General features: G+C 42.3%; 1 protein-coding gene across 2 annotated transcripts in view; it reads right to left on the bottom strand.

Annotated features, from left to right (window-relative positions):
- Positions 1–1,183: 1,183 nt before the first annotated feature.
- Positions 1,184–20,851, bottom strand: part of LOC132829059 (mitotic interactor and substrate of PLK1-like) — a 94,128-nt gene continuing 74,460 nt past the window's right edge. Inside the window, exons 2-5 of one of the 2 annotated variants that reach the window (XM_060846350.1) lie at positions 10,269–12,480; positions 5,650–5,813; positions 3,589–3,627; positions 1,184–1,759 (exon numbers count right to left, since the gene is read on the bottom strand). In XM_060846350.1, coding sequence (XP_060702333.1) covers positions 1,670–1,759; positions 3,589–3,627; positions 5,650–5,813; positions 10,269–12,480 — 2,505 coding nt within the window. In that variant the 3' untranslated portion in view covers positions 1,184–1,669. The remainder of the gene's footprint in view (positions 1,760–3,588; positions 3,628–5,649; positions 5,814–10,268; positions 12,481–20,851) is intronic. The other variant, XM_060846351.1, reaches the window with a different exon arrangement.

Genomic DNA, 20,851 nt, shown 5'->3' on the forward strand with positions numbered 1-20,851 from the left:
ACTGCCGGTCATCCCCAATCTGCACCAGGCCACTGGCTGATGTCTTTACTTTGTTCTGGGACAATGGACTCCATCCGCTTTCTGCATTGGCCACTTGACTCCCATCTGCACTCTGCTGGCTGAAAAGGAAAAAGAAGAGAAAAAAAACACAAGACAACAAAGAGAAAAAGAAGAAAAGGAATGGACAGAGTGGACGATCTCCAGCTGAAGGGTCCTACTCTGCTACCATCTTGGATTTATTTCAATATATTAATATCCTATTCATATATTTATACACAAACCTGGTATTTATATAATACATTAATGTTTAACTGATATATTAATGCTTTATTGGCAAGTTTCATGAGAAAGACAATAAAGAAATGGAATCAAAAATCTGTGATTGAATTCATTTGAATTTTGCATGTTTGTGTTTTGCCCTTAATCCATCATGCATTCGTGAAATTCTAGGATTTTGGCTGTGTAAACTAGCCAATCACTTTGTATATTTCTCTTCCACATTTATATGTGTGAATTAATGGCCCCTCTAGATCAGACCAATTAGATCTGAGATAGAAAATGTTGACATGACAAATGCTTAATTTAGAACTACTTAATTTGGGAAATACACAACATTGAATATACATCTGACTACCTATTTAGCACAGGTGGCTGTTGAACATGGGTCAGAAAAGGTCAATGCTGAGGAGACTCAGTAAGAACCACCAACTGTATTGACATCATATGGAGCTGTGGGTAAAACAGTGTAGAATCTTCTAAGGACATGAGACACAACTTCTGATGCTTCTCAAGGTCTCCAAATGATGTCTGTCATATCAATGTAACCTGTAACTAGTTGCTAATTTGCATTAAAATGTATTTTTAACTACATTATACTTCTAGCTAGACCAAGTGGAAAAGGGAGGAACTAGAGGCCATTTCAACCAATGTTGGTCATTGGGCAATGATAAAGTTCATTATTAGAGAGTTGTGTTAACAGCACATGCACAATATCATAAAATTATTAAGCAGAGCCAACATGAAGAAAGACAAAAAGAAAATTGTGTTTGAGAAATCTGAGGAGTTAAGGTGTAACTTGCTAGTGGAGTGGGTAAGGCTGGATCAATGGACATAATGTATCTGGATTTTTTTACTACATTTTTCCTACCCTCTCTCACACAAATAGACACAGACACAATGTGGATCTGTCCATTGAAAGCGCCTTTGTAACAGACACTGATTTATTGATGAAATTTGTTTTTAAGTAAATGCACACAAATAGGATTCTGCTTCTCTGCAAAAAGGTTCCCTGATATTATCAAGAACAGTTCATGGAACCCAGGAGGGCTTCCCTTTAAAAGTACATTTACCAAAATGTCCATTCCAAAAGAAACAAAGCTGAGAACTCCAACGGTGGAAAGGGATCTGAGGGAAGTTGGTTACCGCTGAACCTACCATTTCACTCATAGCTACAAAGAGTTCTCCCTAATACGGCATTGCCATTTACAAAGGAAGATGGAAACTACAAGCCCAAGCTTGGAACTTGAAGGTCATGGCCAAGTTACCTATACAGTATATATACAGTTACTTGAGTTAAATCATTTCAGAGTGCAAGACAGAACTTCATTTCTATTCAGCAGGCAGTGCTTTTTAGAATACAATTATATCACTTCAGATCAGAAGACCAGCTTCATTCTTCCAGGTGGTTGTGGAATATCCCAGCCTCCCAGCGCTGTGCCAAGGCACTTTGGCGTCGAGTTACTCTGGTAGATTCCAGCACCTGGAGCCGAAGGAAACCATGAGTCAGGAAGGTAAAATATAGAGAATTCAAAATAAAATCCATTCCCGCTTTCTTGCTTCCCCTTTCCCAACAATTAACAGACAACCTGAAAGTAATATCAAACATCTGGCTTACACTTAACATACAAAGCCACCAAATGAACAAACAAACTCCTGATGAAAGGAGAATTGGATGCGGAACATTGTGAGAGAGGGTGGAGAGGTGGAAAGGGTACAGTGTGTAAGGTGGGGACTTGGATGGGTAACAGTGTATAAGGGAGTGGGGAATTGGATGGGATAAAGCGTCTGAGAGGTTGGGGAGTTGGATGAGGTCTTGTGTCTGTGTGTGTTCTGGGGGGGATGGGTGTGAGGATATTTGGGTGGTTTACAGTGGGCAAGCTTTTCATAACCAAGGCAGTTAATAGCTGAAAATGTGTTGCTGGAAAAGTGCAGCAGGTCAGGCAGCATCCAAGGAGCAGGAGAATCGATGTTTCGGGTATGAGCCCTTCTTCAGGCCCTGCATTCCTGAAGAAGGGCTCATTCCTGAAACGTCGATTCTCCTGCTCCTTGGATGCTGCCTGACCTGCTGCACTTTTCCAGCAACACATTTTCAGCTCTGATCTCCAGCATCTGCAGTCCTCACTTTCTCCTCCAAGGCAGTTAATATTCAGACTCAGATAGCCCACCTTGATTTAAAAGGCGTGTTTTGGCAAATGCATTGACCCAGGAATCAGATCGCAGATGGTCAGAGGGGGCAGCCTGTGCCAAGGTGGTCTGGTTAGAAGGCCTGCCTTAGTTCTCTGCATCTTCATCCCAACTGTATTCCAAGTGGTTAAGCCCTAGAGTCTTCCCCCTCACTTCCCCATTCAATCCCCATGTCACCTGTATGGCTCTTATTGCCTCCTCCTTGCCAGCTACATTGCCCGGTGTGCCCTGGAGAACCAATGAGTCATTTAACAATAATGGCAAGTGTTGAAATACTGGGGGAAAAACATCCATTCAGAAACCTGCTGTCAAAAAAAATCCTATAATCATACATAAGTGTTTGACACATGCAGTGTAGCACCAGTGCCAGATGCTTCATCTACTTCACACCTCATTATCATATCGAAATAAAAAAAAGACCACTGAAGAGGAGGTGACAGAGAAGAACAACTAACCATTATCTCAAAACGTTAGTCATTCAAATACTCCAGTTTGTCCAAACTGACCCCTTAATGAGCTAAATTAATCTGAGAGTATTGAAGTTCAGCCAAACATTCATAACTAACCTTTCTGGGTTAAAAATTAGCAAAAAAAAAAGATGGCCAGATACCTGCTTCTCTACCTGGGCTCGTTATGACCTTCCAAACCCATGACCTCCAATAGGAGAAAGGCAGTGGATTCATGGGAACACCACCATATGCAAGTTCACTTCCCAAATCACATACCATCCTAACTTGGAACTAAATCATCATGCTTACACTAACACTGGGTCAAAAATCTGGAACTCCCTCACCAACAGCACTGTGAGTATACACACCAAGGACTGCAGCAGCCTTCCACAACTTTCTCAAGGGACATTAGGAATGGTCAAAAAAGTGCTGCTGTAACAACATCCATAATTATGAAAAAGTTTTTAAAAAATCCAGAAAAATTGTACTTGCAAGTGATTTAGTAAACAGAATAGTGTTAGTAACAAAGCAACTCCCTATTTCAAGACCATCTCCCTCTCAAAGTTATCACAATGCAGCAGCCAAGCAGTTAGTAACACTGGTCAGATACTCAGCTAAGTTTATGGTACATGCAGACAGGTGGACAGCAAGCCTGGCATTAACAAAAGGTAACTACCTCAATGTTGACGTCATCAGAAGCCTCGATACCAGCATACTGAAGTTGAAAACAAAGCTTTCATCAGAAATTTGAGGATGCCACTACAATAAACCATCATGAAATCAAACAAAGAGTAACTCCTGATGCCTGACCTCAGTTTCGTATTTTCATACCTGACTACAATTTTTTTACTTTATAACTGTATGCAAGGTTGTTGAGACTTTACTGTTTCAGTGGAATCATTGACCTCCGCTGTACTGTACGGTCACAACCTCATTCAGTTTGCTCCGTTCATTATTACAAGAGGCCCAGGTGATGCTAGTAGATACTGTGCAGAATATTAAACTTTATTCTTGAAACCATCAGCACATGGTTACATTTCAGGCCCATTTTGCTTCTAATAGACAGGGCATTTGATTAAACGGGAAAGGGATAGGAAAGGGGACGGTGAAGAAAGTCTTCCTACACTTTCTTCCCCTTTTATTCCCTTTCTAAAGACAGATCTCACACAGCACTGCAATTCTACAGATACCAGTAATCTTTGCATTCTTGATCTAGGGCCTATCCTTCACAAATAAAGACAGCAGATTATTTATGTGAGCTCTTATAATCAAAGCCATTATTCTCATGTATGTCCCTAGATCAGGAACAGAATTCTTGTTGAGCTGCTTGGGAAGTTGGCTGACAGCAAGAGACAATCTCAGATGCTGCCTGATCTGCTGTGCTTTTCCAGCACCACTCTGATCTAGACTCTGGTTTCCAGCATCTGCAGGCCTTGTTTTAACCTCGCAAGAGACAATGGGTGGGCATTCGAATCAACATGATGTGGGTGTCCCACAAGATTCTCTCAATATTTCACTGTATTAATGAACAACTGGGAGAGACAAATTTACAAAATTTGTTGATGAATCAATTGCAATTTTAAACAACATAGATGACTCCATAAAATTACAAACAGTTATTGGTAGATTAAATATATAGGCACAAACTGGCAAATGGATTTCAATGTGAGTTTATTCACTTTGGACCCACAGGAAACTTTCAGAGTGCAAGTCTAAAAGAGACTTGGATTTCCAAATGTATAGTTCATTAAACTGTCATGGATAAAATTAACAGATAACAATCAGAAAGGCTGTTGTGGGAACACTGGACTTTATATCAAGAGACCTAAACACTAGTGGGTATTGATGCAGCAGTAATAAACCATGGTTTGACCAGACATGAAGTTATCATGAGCACTTCTGGGCACCTATGAAGCATCCACTAGCCTTGGATGGAGGGAAATATAGATTTGTTGGAGTGATATCTGGATTCCAAACGTTATGTTGAGAGGATAGATTACACAAGCTAAGGTATATTCCTTGAAGTTTAGACGTGTTTATGGTGATTTGATGCACAGTTTCAAAACATCAAAAGTAACACAAAATAGAGAGAAACTATCTGGGTCATCAAGGACAGTAAATTATAGAAAAAATATGAGATGCTACCTTCCAGGAGCGAAATTAGGTGGTAGGAGTTTGGAACTCTCTTCTACAAATAGCATTCAATGCTGAATCATTTCTTAATTTTAAATCTGGGATTGATAGATTTTTGTTAACTATAAATATTATGGGTCAAAGTTGGGTGTATGAAACAACAGGTCACAGCTTAACTAAGACCTTACTGAATGGTGGAACAAAGTTGGAGGGCTGACAGCTTGTTCTGAAGCCAGTAGTAATATTGTTAAAACACAGAAGGAGATCATTCGGGCCATTGTGCCTGCACTGGCTCTTCAAATGAATATCATTACCGACTTCAAAGAAACAGTTAAGGTTGAAAATGGTCAGACTTTGGAAGGATAAAGAAATTATGGTGATATCATTAGCTAATTGCTTCTTCACAATCATCAGCTACTTTTAGTTTGAAGGAAATGGTCCTCGAGACTCAACATACATCCGTAACGACAATCAGAATCTTCGTTCCAATGTAACCCATTATTGATTGATGCTGGTAATGCACCCATCAAATTGTTAACTAGCTCATTAACACCTTATCGATTTAGAAAAGGTATGCAAATATTGAGTTAAACTTCTAACTTACCGAAGTGTCGTCCTTCTTTTCCCACGGTTTCCCTTTTTGCCTTTCATGTTTCTGTATCGTTTCTGTAAAGTCTTTTGTATGATCACCATCTGAAGTCCCAGCAATTGAAGGCTGCCCAGGAGACATTAGATTATCTGTAGAATTCAGGCGATCTGGTCTGGCAGCTGCAGGAGAGTTAAGGTGAGCATACAGCCAATGAAATAATTACATACAAAATGTATAGCCATCGCACATATACACATGTATATATAGAGGTACATGCACATAGGTAAACATGTACACACACACACACACACACACGCCCAGTGAAGACGTGTACACCAATGCACAAGCATACAGCAGACACCAATGTGGTTGCACACTCTCAGTCATGTACACACAGAGCAGGAGTTTAAATTGCCAGCAAGATCAAAATTGGGTAGGGCTCCATTTAAAAGTTTCATTTCCAGGGGTTATTTGTGGATTCCAACACCTTGAAAACACCAGGACTTTCAAATGGAGGGTGGTATTGGGAAGCATCAGCCTCTGTCATCTGCCAATGCCACTGAAAGGTAGGGAGCCTTCACCCCTCAGAGACGCTCTGCACCAAACCTGCCTCCTGTCTAATTAAAGTATTAGCACTTCAAAAAAAGAGGAGCAATATAGTCAAGTGTAGAATTTGTCCAAGTATTAGTTTCTGAACCAGAACTTGAAAATCAGCTCATGACCTCCCACAGGCATTTAAACGTTTTCAAATGAAATATTGGAAAACCAGGGAAAAATCAAACCAGTCCATGTTGTAGAACTGTGTCCCTACAGGAAGTCTATCGAGTTTAGGAAAATGTTTAGAAGGACACAGGTATCAATAAACACCATCTTGGAGGAAGGAGGCAACATATGAAACCAGTGTTGACGAGGGGGGAGACCAGAGGTGGGACAGGAGGGGTTGGAGATCGATGCTTTGTGTGAGGTGGATTGGTATTCAGGGTAGTTGTCAGGCTCTTGGAGAAAGGCTGTTTTGGGAGCGGGTGGGGTCAAATAGTGTGGTTTACACTATTTGTAAATAGGGGGGTCAATGTGATCCCTGCACACAATCACTCTACCAAAAACTGCACTGTGGAAAAGATGCTGCTGATAAGGTTAGAAAGTGGCAGCATGGTGGCACAGTGGTTAGCACTGCTGCCTCACAGCGCCAGAGACCCAGGTTCAATTCCCGCCTCAAGCAACTATCTGTGTGGAGTTTTCACATTCTCCCCGTGTCTGCGTGGGTTTCCTCCCACAGTCCAAAGATGTGCAGGTTAGGTGAATTGGCCATGCTAAATTGCCCATAGTGTTAGGTGAAGGGGTAAATGTACGGGAACGGGTTTGGGTGGGTTGTTCTTCGGAGGGTTGGTGTGGACTTGTTGGGCCGAAGGGCCTGTTTCCACACTGTAAGTAATCTAATCTAATCTAAAAAAACAGACACCCTGATTTTTCAGAATAAAACCCAAGCACACCTTGGTTCTTTTAATTAAAATTTAGTCCTTCAAGACCAAGAACAAGACTGAGCTGATAATCACAAATGAGGAGTAAATGGTTTCCTTTAAGACAAACGGCTGAACATTGACAGTTCCAGTCACACGGAAGCCTCTTGGATATGAGATAGAAAGTCAAACAGATACTGCAATGAATCCATTGTTCACTTAAGGTGAATAAGATTGAACATTGTATTCTCTTGAAGTTTAAAAAGGTGGGGGGGGAGCAAAATCACGTTGATCTTGGAAAATTTCTTAGGGTGCAACACTGCTGAATATAGACGCTGAGTGCCATGAGCATTGAAGATCTGCCATTCCACAAGGAACATCATCTGATTCAAGACATGATTTAGTGTGCTGAGCTGCAGAGGGCTGCCTGTGATGTGGGGAACACTGTGGTGTAGTGTTAATGTGACTAGACTAGCAATCCAGCAGTCCAGGCTAGTGCTCTAGGAGATGGGTTCAGTGTTAATGGAGGTTGAGAGCAGTAGTGGGACTAAGAACCAAGAATTCCAATCAGCATCTGAAACCCTATTTCCAACCTTGACGTGATTAAAAATGACCCACTTACCTTTGGGTGACTTCTGTATTGGAGATTCCTGGACAGGGGCCTCTGGTTATGAACCTGCCTGGGAAACCCCAAATCCAGCAGCAGAAAGATTTGATATAGAAGCCACATTCCCTTGTATAGCACTGAGTGCTGCATTTTGATGTCAAGATGTCTAGCAGTTGGTGTGAAAGGATAAATAAATGAGGTTTTTATGGGGGTGTGATGTGGAAAGTGGGTGAGAAGGGTGTGTTTGGGGTGAGGACTAGAGCCAAATAGCTGGATGAGTCATTGGGGTCAGTAAGGAGCCCACCACTCAGCTTGATGGTTCCCCAGGAGTTCTTCTGACCTTTCTTAGGTAACTATAAAGTTTAAGTGAGTTGGAACCTTCCAAATTCTCTGACTTTAAGAGGATTTCACAAAGGGTTGGAGCTCAAGGGATCCAGCCCTTCGGGAAATTCACTTTGATTAGATTAGATTCCCTACAGTGTGGAAACAGGCTCTTCGGCCCAACCAGTTCACACTGACCCTCTGAAGAGTAACCCAGCCAGACCCCATTTCCCCTCTGACTAATGGACCTAACACTATGGGCAATTTAGTGCAGCCAATTCACCTGCAGCATCTTTGGACTGTGGGAGGAAACCAGAGCACTTGGAGGAAACCCATGCAGACACGGGGAGAATGTGCAAACTCCACACAGACAGTCACCCCAGACTGGAATCGAACATGGGACCCTGGTGCTGTGAGGCACTAGTGCTAACCACTGAGCCACCGTGTTGCCCTTTCCTGGACAGTTCCCATGGAGTCAGCAGCACTGGAGATTCCACCCAGCCAAGATGCCCAACTTGAATCAGCAAAATATCTGGTCCCAGTGGGTGAGAGAGAGCAAACAAGAGGAGAGACAGTAAGGTCCTAGTGAAACATGGACCTCCAATGCTCCAATCAAAATTACAACTTGGCTCATCGTCTGTTAAACAAACTATATGCAATTCCTGGAATATCTCAGAATAAATTATAGACAGAATGTTTGGGTAGTACAGTGCTCAATAGGGAGTCTACAAAATGCAGGCCATTAAACCTTTCATTCCTGATGAAGGGCTTATGCCCGAAACGTCAAATTTCCTGTTCCTTGGATGCTGCCTGACCTGCTGTGCTTTAACCAGCAACACATTTTCAGCTGTGATCTCCAGCATCTGCAGACCTCATTTTTTACCCGAAGAATTAAACCACCCTATCCCATGCAGCACTGATGCTACCCACAAGTCTCCTCTGACCTTATCATCTTTCTATGCACTCGTCCTCATGTGGTCATTCCAGCTTCCCCTTAAATGCATTGATACTACTCAGACCAACTTTCCTTATATTCTAACACAAAAGAATGTTTATTACAACTGAGCACCGAAGTATGTTGAATAATGTGGGTATGTATTTTTCGCATCAGCAGGTTCTGTCTCTATGAAAGGTTATTTGGAGCTGAAAGAGCTGGAGCTATCAATCAAGGATTCCCTGAGCTGGATTTCAGTCAGTGGTAAAGCAAGAACACTCAATGCTGATCTCAAACAAAGTTAAAAACCATACAACCCCAGGTTATATAGTCCAACAGGTTTATTTGGAAGCACTAGCTTTCAGAGCACTGCTCCTTGATCAAGTGTTTGTGGTTCTCCACCACCATCTGATGAAGGAGCGTCGCTCCAACAGCTAATGCTTCCAAATAAACCTATTGGACTATAACCTGGGGTTGTGTGATTTTTAACTTCTGGATTAGTGGTGCTGGAAGAGCACAGCAGTTCAGGCAGCATCCAAGGAGCAGCAAAATCGACGTTTCGGGCAAAAGCCCTTCATCAGGGATTATTCCTGAGGGCTTTTGCCCGAAACGTCGATTTTGCTGCTCTTTGGATGCTGCCTGAACTGCTGTGCTCTTCCAGCACCACTAATCCAGAATCTGGTTTCTTGCATCTGCAGTCATTGTTTTTACCTCGTTAATTTTTAACTTGGTACACCCCAGTTCAAAACCAGTGTCTCTAAATCGAGATCTCAAACAAAACTACCCACAAAATTGCAGGAAGTCCCTTGGAGGGAATTTTCTCTCTCCCTATATTAGTTTAAATGTGGTACTGAGTGAAAGAGATTTCTTGAAAATGCCTCAGTAAGTAGATAATCCGTTAATATGACTGAAGGATTCTCCCAGGCAGCAGACCAGGGGAAAAAAAAATCCTTTGCTTTTACTTTAAATTTTCAGCCAGCAAATAAATTATTATGATTAGAATTAGATAGAAACTAAAATGAAAATTAGGAAATGTCTAGGATAAAGATTTTGTTATTACCAAGAAATTTGACCCCTCATGAATATAAATTGAGCATTTCATGGCAAGTATATGTTTCAGCAATAATTATCTTGTACTTTGTTCCTGAGATTGAAACCAATAAAATTGGGGAAGCAGGTATTGCTAAAGACAACCTGGAGAAGTGTTGAAGCATTAACAACAATATCTGGATTTCCTGGAGTCAATTACTGTCCATTTCAGTTGGGCAGTGATAGTGAATGCTGAAAATTTCAATATCTTGTTCAATACACTCACTCGAATCAAGGTTCAGAGCCGGCTGCTGCCTCTGCCTCTGAGCCCGCAGCTCCTCCTCCCGACGCTGCTCTTCCTCAATTTCCCTCTCAATCAGGAAAGTGGTCTGTGACTTGAGCGGTCGCAAGATGTAGGGCTCCTCACTGGGTGTGGTCCAGTTCTCCACCAGCCTTGTGCTGTGTGAAGGCGAGTCCAGCTTTGAACTGTAGGTCTTGGGACTGCTTTTACTATTCAGCTGATAGTCTGGATATTCCCGCAAGATTACTTTGTATTCTGTCGGATCAACTTTGATTGTGCTATCTTCCACTGGAAGGCTGTGCACAGCGCCAGGATCCTGTGGAGCAGGAGTGGTTACCTTCGAGTGGAGGCCCTGCTGTGGCACAACAGGCACATCATCTACTTGCTGTTCAAAAACCTTTTTGCGTTTCTCCACCTCTTCCGGCGTTCCTTTATCATATAATCCCTGGACTTTACCCTCTTCCCTCAACTTCTCTTCCCTCTTCGACTCCATTTCGATATCTCTTTGAACAAAAAAGACCATCCGGTTTTTGTCTTTAGACTTTGAGAAAGGAGATGCTGGAGGCAGTTGCGATAACAGTGGCTTGGTTCTGATTTCCACCATTTCTTCGGAGTTGCTAGACTTCTTAATTCCTCGCTCCTTACGAAGACTGTCTTCCCTCTCCATGGCCAATCGAATTTCCCTCTGAATGGGTGTTTCAGATGCATGTTTCAGCTCTGGGGATTCCAAAGCAGCACCACTGTTATCAGTTCCTGTGTTCAGTATTTCAGTTGATGCCCCACCATCACTTGTATACCCATAGCTGCAGTCATTGGACATCTCCCCCAGTCCAGAGTCAAGGTCATCTAATGATGAGTAGACAGGCAGACTATGCTGGCTCTCACCATCACCATTTTCCACAGTTGCTTTTGTAGCAATGAAGGTGCCATTGCTTTTAGGGAAAGGCTTCTCCGGGTGCTCCCTTTCTTCGTCAGGGAAACATTCAACTCTAATAGCCTTTAGAGTGACCCCTGGACTTGTGTCTGCCTTGTAGTGAGGAGCATACATTGACTCAGATGGTCTGGAAGATTGATTCAAGATCCTGGGAGAGGGTCTTGGGCTCAGTGGGATTTCTGGCTGTGACTTCTCCATCTCCAGGAACTGTTGCCGGGCAGCAGTGAAGTTTATTTGTTCAGTGTTGATGCCTTCAGAATGAGTGGTGGAGAATGAGAAGGGTGACGCATTGGTTTCTGTGGAAGGAATCTCCACTTTATCATGTTTCTGCCCGGAATCTGCAAGTGACGGTTTCTCCTCCATATTCAGTTGCTCTGCCGACCCCCATTTCTCAGCAATGGTGGCGTTTTTCTTCATGGCTTGGTTTCTAATAATCTGTTTTCTCTCCTTCATGAGCGCCTCATCATCAGCTGTTCCTTTGATGACTACCGCACGGTACTTTTCTCCCTCGTCATTAGGAAAGAGTTTTGTTGGCTTTTTCTCCACATGGTAAGTCCGAAGGTCAAAGTTCGCTTCACTCTTGATGGTGGCTACTTTTGTGGAATGGATCCAATCTTCGTCTTGCTGTGTCTTTGAAGAAAATGGGTCATGATGAGCTGGACTGTCATGATCGTCAACGTCAGGGTGCTGGATGACAGAAACCTTTGTTGCATGAATGATGACATCATTACTATCATCAATCCTGGATGCTGGAGTGTCTGAAACAGACGACCCTGAAGTAATCAGTGTGATTGTATTTGGATTGTGTGAAAGCAAATGGGTTCCATTTTCAGGACTTTGGCATGAGTAATCAAAATTGAGCAAAGATCCATTGTTGGTGGCAAAGACATTTCCCTCAGTTTTCTCCATTGGGTCGGAGGGCTGCTCTTCCAGAGAATCCTTGTTTTGAGTAAACCACTGTGGATGGTTGAGGGAATCAGATTCTTTATCCCCTCCTTCCTTCAACACAAGCTCATTATCTACCTGCTGTTGTAGTCGGTTTCTGGATCCAGTATTCGAGATCTCCCTGGTATCTTTGGAAAGATCCCTGTCTTGTTCTGAATCTTGGCTCTGCACAAGTTCACCTTCTGGAATTCCTACTGGCTGAGGGTCAAGGTTTGTCAGATTCCTGAGAGCCAAATCCTTGGGGAGAGAGACACTTGGCTGGGACCTCACCTCGTTCACCACAGACACCTCTATCGGAGTCTCCAAATTCACTTGTTTCTGTGAAAGACAAAAAGGATATTTCACACTGAGCAGTCACATCCTACTGAGGGAGCCCTATTCACAGCACTGGATTAGCAAGAAAAGTGGTTAAGGATCTCAGTACATTCTAACAGTGAAACTGTATCACACAATCTGTACCGATTACAATTAATCATGTATTAGGCAGTTAGTCTCAAATTTAGAACCCAATTTCCATAGTGGTACCATCTAATATTAGGATTAAAACTAACCTTAGTACCTTAAGTACCTATACAGCTGGCTGGGGATTCACAATAGGAGGGAGAAGGGAGCGTGTTCCTTTAATGGGAGGGATATTCTAAATTTCTAGAGGTCAGGTTCGTTCACCGATCTGTGCTGAGTGACAGGCTGATCAGTTTTCTGTAATCTCTGAACAGAAATGCACGTGTACATGTGTGTATGTGTATGTGTATAATGTGTGGCATTTAGCTAAACGCATACAAAGTGTTGCATGTCCATATACCTAGTATGCAATGATCAGCTTCTCTCCAGGCCACACAGAGCCAATGCTGACATTATGACCATCCACAAATGCTCACAGCTATCCACGTTCTGGAACTTGTTCAACTCCAGCCTTTCCACATCAGCCAAGACTGACCTCACCAACCCTGGGACTGAACCAATGGACAGTGGTCTTTACTGACAACAGATCAGGTCTGTGCTGTGCTGAGCCATCACCTCCTCACAAGGAAGTGGTGGAAGAGGTGCCAAATAGAGCGCTGTGTTCATCTGCCTGACAAGGGTTGCTAAACTGTGATGATCAGGTCCAGATCAGGGATCTGTCCAATCTACGGCATTAACACATTGTTGTCCTGAAGAGTCTGTTTACTGAATGGACTAATCACAGAACAAAATAGGTCAGTACGCCAATTAGTTCTCAACTGGGGTACATAATCTCTCAGGGACTTTGGAGATCAGATATATTTACATGGGAAGAATTAAACAGGTCTCGAGGAATTAAGGGCTACGGGGAGAATGCGGATAAGTGGAGTTGAAATGCCCATCAGCCATGATTGAATGGCGGAGTGGACACGATGGGCCGAATGGCCTTACTTCCACTCCTATGTCTTATGGTCTTAGGTTATAAAAGCTGTGGATGTTGTTCACAGCTGGTTATGTGTTGCAATTTGAATAGTAGCGGCAACAGGAATTCTAATTTTAAAAAGTGACTAACAATCTCTTTATACAGTTATTAAAAAAACCTAGAGGTGTTCAGGGATTGAGGGGTGCAAAGAGGGTTCATGGTTTTAAGGGGACATAGTGATAATGTTATTGAGCTATTAACCCTCAGACTCTGGCTAATGGAGTTGCAGCATTATGCTGTATTACACACAGAACATGACAGCAGAGCCAGCCAGCAGTGTTAACCTGTGAATGGTCTTTCTGTCGTCACTAATAAAACCCGAGCTGGTTAATGAGAAGGACAAACTAAATAAGCAGCAAAATGTTGTTGTGTGTTGCCAAGCTGAAAAAGTTTAGTGATGAAGAAAGATTGGATAGGCCGAGGCGATTACTATCACAACAAAGGAGACCAAAAAGAGATTTAACTGAGGTGTATAAAATTATAAAGGGACTCTATTGAATAGATAGGAAGGATCAATTTTCATTAGTATAATGGGGTCACTAACCAGAGGACCAGACTAAAAGTAAATGGTGGAAGGATTGTGAGAAAGGAGGGTTACTGAAGAGTAATTTTCGCCCATAGGATGGTGGGGGTCAGGAACTCACTGCCTGAAAGAGAGAATCCATTATTTCATTTTAAAAGAACAATTGGAATACTCTTAAGATGCAATGAAGGGCTATGAGCAAGAGTGGGAAAGTAGAATTTGACTGGATAGTTCTTTACGGGCAAGCACCATTTCAATGGGCCGACTGTTCTCTTCCTGTGCCAAAAAATCTAATGGTTCCAGGTGAGAGGTCATGTGGAGGCTGTGCAAGGGTTGGGTGTAACAAAGCACATGGACCTCAGCACTGACAGGCCTTGGAGATGTTGGTTCTTGCCCATCAACACACAGTGTAGGTCTTGCACTCAATGATCCAAACCTAACCAGATCAGAACATCGGGGGACAGGAGTCTGCCACTGGGGACATGGCCTGGAAAGAGCCTTGGGTCTCCAGTTCCTCCTGGTCCACAAAGAACTGAAGAAAAGGATGAACGTTACTATTCGGATCTGACCCCTAATGTGGCTGGTTTGACCTGGTGAGAATTACATCAACTCCCAGCTATAGGTACAGTCAAATTGAGATGGAATCACTGCACCTGGAATCTACACATTTAAGCAAGGACCGCAGTGGCTTCAGGGAGGAGAAAGTGAGGACTGCAGATGCAGGAGATCAGACTCAAAAGGTGTGGCACCGGAAAAGCACAGCAGGTCAGGCAGCATCCGGGGAGCAGGAGAGTTGACAGCATCCTGAGGCAGCATCCTGATGAAGAGATTATGCTCGAAACATCAGCTGTCTTGCTCCTTGGTTGCTGCCTGAGCGGATATGCTTTTCTAGCACCACAGCCATCGACCTCAATGGCTTCAGGTATGTGTCCCTCTTGCCCACTCAGAAACAAAACTAACTATATTTATGTAGTTAGTTCACATGAACAGCGTGGAGATGTTAGTGCAAGCGATTTTAAGGAGAGTCTTGAAAGAGGAAAGAGAGGAAAAGGTGAAGAAGTTTAAGGAGAGAATTCTAGAATTTGTGGCCGGGTCAGCTGAAGGCACAGCCACCAACAGTGCAGCAATTAAAATCAGAGATTCTGGTCACCAGAAGTGGAGGATTGCAGAGATCACAGCCATTAATAGATGAACTGAGCAATGCCAGAGAGAGGTCTGAAAAAATGAAGGCATTGCCAGATCAGCAGCCAGTGATAGCCAGTGATGGGTGACCACAGTTTGCTGTGAGACAGGATACAGGTGGCAGAGGTCTGGATGAACAGAAGGTGGTGAGAGATGGTTGGTCAGGAAAGTATTATCAAATTTAAAGGCAATTGTTACGACCTACACAGAAACAGATGATCAGAAGCCACTGGCAGGTTACGTTCTGAAAAACCTAAGTAATCCTAGTATTACACCTCTCTGGCGTAGCTCCTATATTCCCAGAGGCTCACACAGACTAAACACTTTGAAAAATAAGCAAAATTCCCCACAGACCAGGTTTTGTACTTAACAAGACTATTTATTACAGATAAATTGATTCAATTTAAAGATAAACAACCACTGACCTATAACTCTCCCAATTAAAACTCTAATCCTGTTATAAACATCCCCCCAACATACAGTGAAAAAAACATGGGTGTTATGAGTGGAGGGAAAGACCGGAAGGTAGTTCATGGTCCCTGTCCAGAGCTCAGATGATCCTGTTGTTGATTAATTTACTGCTTCTCAATTTTCCTTTTCTCAATGCAGAGTGACTGGTTCACTCTTCTAAGGTCACAGCGAACAAATGGAAAGGGAAATATGCTGGCTATCCTGAGGCTTAAGATGTGTTTTCCTCCACAGAGGAGACAACTTTTACCAAAACATTCAGACCCACAAGCTGTTCTGCCACCTAGGAGCCAATCATATAGTTGATAGCAGCAGATGGCTTTCATCATAGATAAATGGTCATTAGTTCACAGATCAATCAGCTACTTGTTGCTAGTCAAAACCCACTGGTACATCCAGTTTGTCTAAAAACTAGCCTTCCACTACTACTTGGCCAGGTAGCTGTGTAAACCTTACCTATAATGAGCATCAGGTTACTTGCTTCAAAAAAATAGAACAATCCTTCAACAATTGTTGGTTTTTAAAACATCTATTTTCAGATTTAAGTTCACAATCAAAAATTAAAAAATTTTTTTAAAAAAATGATCTTTTTAAATGAGAGAAATCTCCAGATTGTCAGTACTAAAAGAAGTTCACGCCATCAGAGCTGTAGTGTGATACTCTTTGGGGTTGAATGACTGTAAAGGATATTGCTGAGGAAAAGAAGTGTTGAGACTTTTTGGTATTTATTTTAAGATTGTTCTAAGTTGTCTGATATTTATAGTTTTCTCTTTTGTGCAGTAAACTAGCATTACTTTGTTAAAATACCTTAGCACTCTTATGTAAGTATGTTCAGTGATTAGCCACGATAACCATATTGCAAAAACAAAACTCTTAGTCTGTCAAGGCAGCTTTCACTCTGGGATCCAAGTTGTCCTGAGCCACCATCACCTGGGATGGTGCTGAGGGACATTTGTGGAAAGAGCAAGCACTTGTAACCAGGAAGCAGACATGCTTGGGGAATAGGGAGGGGTAATCAACACATGCCTGGCCCTCAGAATTTATGAAAATTCCATTGCCTGGAGCGGAGACATGTAAATCTGCTGTTTCGATGAACATGCAAACAGAAGTCCATTGGATGAAAAGGCAATTTTGAGCAGTATTTCACAAATAGAATATCTGGACTATGAAGTAGTTCAGTCCCCTACTTTATAAAATCTATCAACTAAAGTCGCTAGAGGATCATTGGGTCTCATGAGAGAGTAATAGTTTAACCTGAAAGTCAGCATGGCTTAAACGAGGGGTGAAGTTGAGAAGGTGACCTCAGCCAAATGTGGGAATTGAACCTGCGCTGTTGGTGTCTCTCTGCATTATAAACCAGCGCCTGTCCAGCCAAATAAGCTAACCAACTCCTGACAGGATACAATTGATCGAGAATTTAATTTCATTGACTCAACCTGACTGCACGCGTTTTGTATTAAAGTCCATTGATTGGTTACAGATTGCAGTAAACCTTTCATTTCTAGGCTGTAAATTAAGATTTGCAGTATATTTTACAATGTATTGTAAATATTTGTGTACAGAAATTTTAATGATCGCCAATAACTATATTATGAATCATGACGACATATTTTATTTGCATCATCATTCAGCACCTGTCACCCTGGGAACTTTTTAATAATAAAATATCGCTCTATCTAACTAACACAGGACAAGAGACAAGTTTGTCAATAAAGTCCAACTCAAACCAATCCAGCAGTGCCATGTAATAACAGGAGAGATCATTGAACCATTATCAGGTCGCTATCTCTACAATGTGTTTACCAGAAGCTGCAGCTGAGACCTTTAGTGGGAATTTAATTGCTTTGTACCATTCTCCCTCAGCAGGCAAAGCAAAATTCCAAAGATTTTTGAACCTCAGGCATTTAAAACAACCTGAAATAAAGCAATGATTCAGATCTCAAGGGCTCACAGCTCACAGTGAGAGATGCTTAGTACATGTTCACAATTCAGAGTGATAGCTTTCCACAGTAACACAGATAACAATAAGTACTGAAACTGGGTTTGCAAAGATAACTTCCAGTTCAAGGACACCCTGAGAGAATGGGGCCCTGTGGAATACAGGCTGGACTCAAAAAGAATCTCTAGACATAAAAGCCAAATGTGACCAGAAGAACAGGAACTGATTGATTACGCTGTGCAACTCTGTTCCTCCTGGTCCACACAGAGTGCTGGAAAGCGTCGTGAACAGATTCTGTCTTTGAAGGTCAGGATTCTTGACACCTGACAGGCTGAGGGGTGACCTTATAGAAGATTATAAAATCATGAGGGGCAAAGATAGGGTAAATAGACAAAATGGGGTGGGGTGGGGGGGTGCTCCAGAACTAGAGGGCATAGGTTTAGGGTGAGAGGGGAAAGATATAAAAGGGACCTAAGGGCCAACTTTTTCTTGCAACGAGTGCTGTGTGTATGGAATGTGCTGCCAGTGGAAGTGGTGGAGGCTGGCACATTTATAACATTTAAAAGGCATCTGGATGGGTATATAAATTGGAAGGGTTTGGGGGGATATGGACCAGGTGCAAATGTGACTAGGTCAGTTTAGGATATCTGGTTGGCATGGAAGTGTTGGACCGAAGAGTCTGTTTCTGTGCTGTACATCTCTATGACTCTATGGGGAATTAATATTTTGATTAAATCCTTGTTTTCTGGATTGCCAGTACCATACCAGTGGAGGCAAGAACAGCAAAGTCCCAGCCTTTGGGCCACACCCAATCTCAGGATTTAAACAAATAGCTGAATTACTGTCGGTTATAATCCCATAACTTCCAATACCTTTGTGGCGCTCCACAGGTGCATTAGGTCAGGGAGAATGCTCTGACCAGCTTCTCAGGGCACCCAGAGCTGTGAAATAAATGAGGCCTTTGTAGCAATTCCTGCATCCAAGAACACAAACTAAAACTTCCGTTACTGAACAATGTCTTTGCTATTTGACTGGAGCTGGCTTTTTCAGAATAATCAGTTCGGAGATCTGCAGGTGCTGGAGATCAGAGTCGAGAGTGTGTTGCTGGAAAAGCACAGCAGGTCAGGCCGCATCCGAGGAGCAGGGGAATCAACATTTCAGGCATAAGCTCTTCATCACGGAAACATCGACTCTTCTGCTCCTCGGATGCTGCCTTCCCAGCACCACACCTTTCAACTTTTAGAGAATTGTGTCTTTTTACAATCTCCAGATGTTTTAAATTACTTCAGTCAAGGCATTGCAGTGATGTAGGGAAAGGGTTAATTTATGGAAGTAATAAGTGAGTAAGCTGTTTTTAGTTTAACACACATTCCTCAGACAAATAAACAAAAATTCCAGAGTTCCAATCAAGTCATGCTGTGATATTTTGCCTGTGTCTACATAGCATGGGATGATAGAGACATCTGTATCAGCTCTCAGAAGCACACAGTGTCAGAAATTCACCAAAGATCCTCAGATTGCACCTTCCAAACCCACAACCACTTCAACTAGAAGGACAAGAGCAGCGGATATCTGGGAACACCACCACCTTCCCCTCCAAGCCACTCACTATCCTAATTTGGAATATATCACCATTCCTCCACTGTTGTTGGGGCAAAACCCTGGAATTCCTTCCCTGTGGGTCAATAAGGCAGCTCACCACCACCTTCTCAAGGACAACCAGGGACAGACAATAAACACTGGCCCAGCCAGAAATGCCTATACCCCACAAATGAATGAATTAAAACACTCACTTGACTAAGCTTGTCTGAAGTATATTAAGAGTTAAATTTACAAATTTTGCCTCTATATTAGGTTTTTTTCTTTGATTTCCTGGTTTGTCTTCCTCATGGATTTTCAGAGTCTTCTGAGAACACAAGACCTTCATTTTCCATTGATAATTTGAGTTGTGCGATCTTAAATATGTAACCACAGAAGTGTGGCAAGGACATGTGTCACTCAGAAAGACACCTAGTTATCTCAACTTAAATTCAGCCCAGTGTCTGAAATGTCTCACTAAAATAACCATGGATATTGAACTTGGTATAGAATAAACTTGCCTCCATCTCACTTTTGCACCTGCATATTGTAGTAATTGTAATGGGGTCAGCCAAGTGGATCTCACAGAATATGAGTTCTCTGATTGGGGCTGTTAACCTGAGGGAGCCTTGGCTGACAGATATAAACAAGAGAGTGTCAGAGGTTCTGCTCACTCTGAGGAAGCCGGACCAGTGTCAACTACTATGTACATGTAAACAAAGGGTAACTTGCTGATGGCATATTGACTTCTGTGGAGTTATTTCACAAAAATTTAGATTTAGGAATATATGAATAATCAGAATACAATTTTCACAGTGAAAACTGCCTGAAACATTGACTCTCCTCCTCCTCGGATGCTGCCTGACCTGCTGTGCATTTCCAGCACCACTCTCAACTTCATTCATGTTAATGTCAACAATCTATGAACTGTCTTTCTGCTTAACAGAAAGTGATGAATGCATATCTTGCTTTGACTGTCATAGACATGGAGAGAGAGAGTGAGGATGTAGGGGAGATCCAAGATTAAAGTAGGATATGCTGGAAAACTGCCTATTGTGTCAAACCAATAGAATGTGTGGCAATTTCATTGCTATTTTAAGTATTTTCTAATCAACCCTTCCAGAGAGGCCATTGCAGATGTCTGGGGTGGGTAGGACTTCAACCCAGGCCTTCTGACTCAGAGAGACATTCCCACTGCATCAGAACAGCCCCCCCCCCCCCCTCATTTATATTCAACAGTGATCTTAGTTAACATCCAGATTGCTTGCATCCCTGAAAGTTAGTCCTCTTGACTTAAACCATAAGACCTTCCAAGCTAAATAGATAACAGTCTCCAAACATTGATGGTGGAGAGGTGTGTGTGTGAGAGAGAAAGCTATACTGTATTCTACATAATTTTAACATTTGTTATGTTTTACTGAACTAAGTATTTCAGAGAGTCGAATTTTCATTTTCAGTTCAGGAAGGTGTATTGAGCTATTTCAACAATATTCTGAATTATTTGTCCTAGTAAGCTTACACGCTATTATTACATAATTAACATTAGAACCTCTACCTAGTGGAACTAAAGCATTGT

This window comes from Hemiscyllium ocellatum, chromosome 28 (assembly GCF_020745735.1).
Source record: "Hemiscyllium ocellatum isolate sHemOce1 chromosome 28, sHemOce1.pat.X.cur, whole genome shotgun sequence".
Taxonomy (NCBI): Eukaryota; Metazoa; Chordata; class Chondrichthyes; order Orectolobiformes; family Hemiscylliidae; genus Hemiscyllium; species Hemiscyllium ocellatum.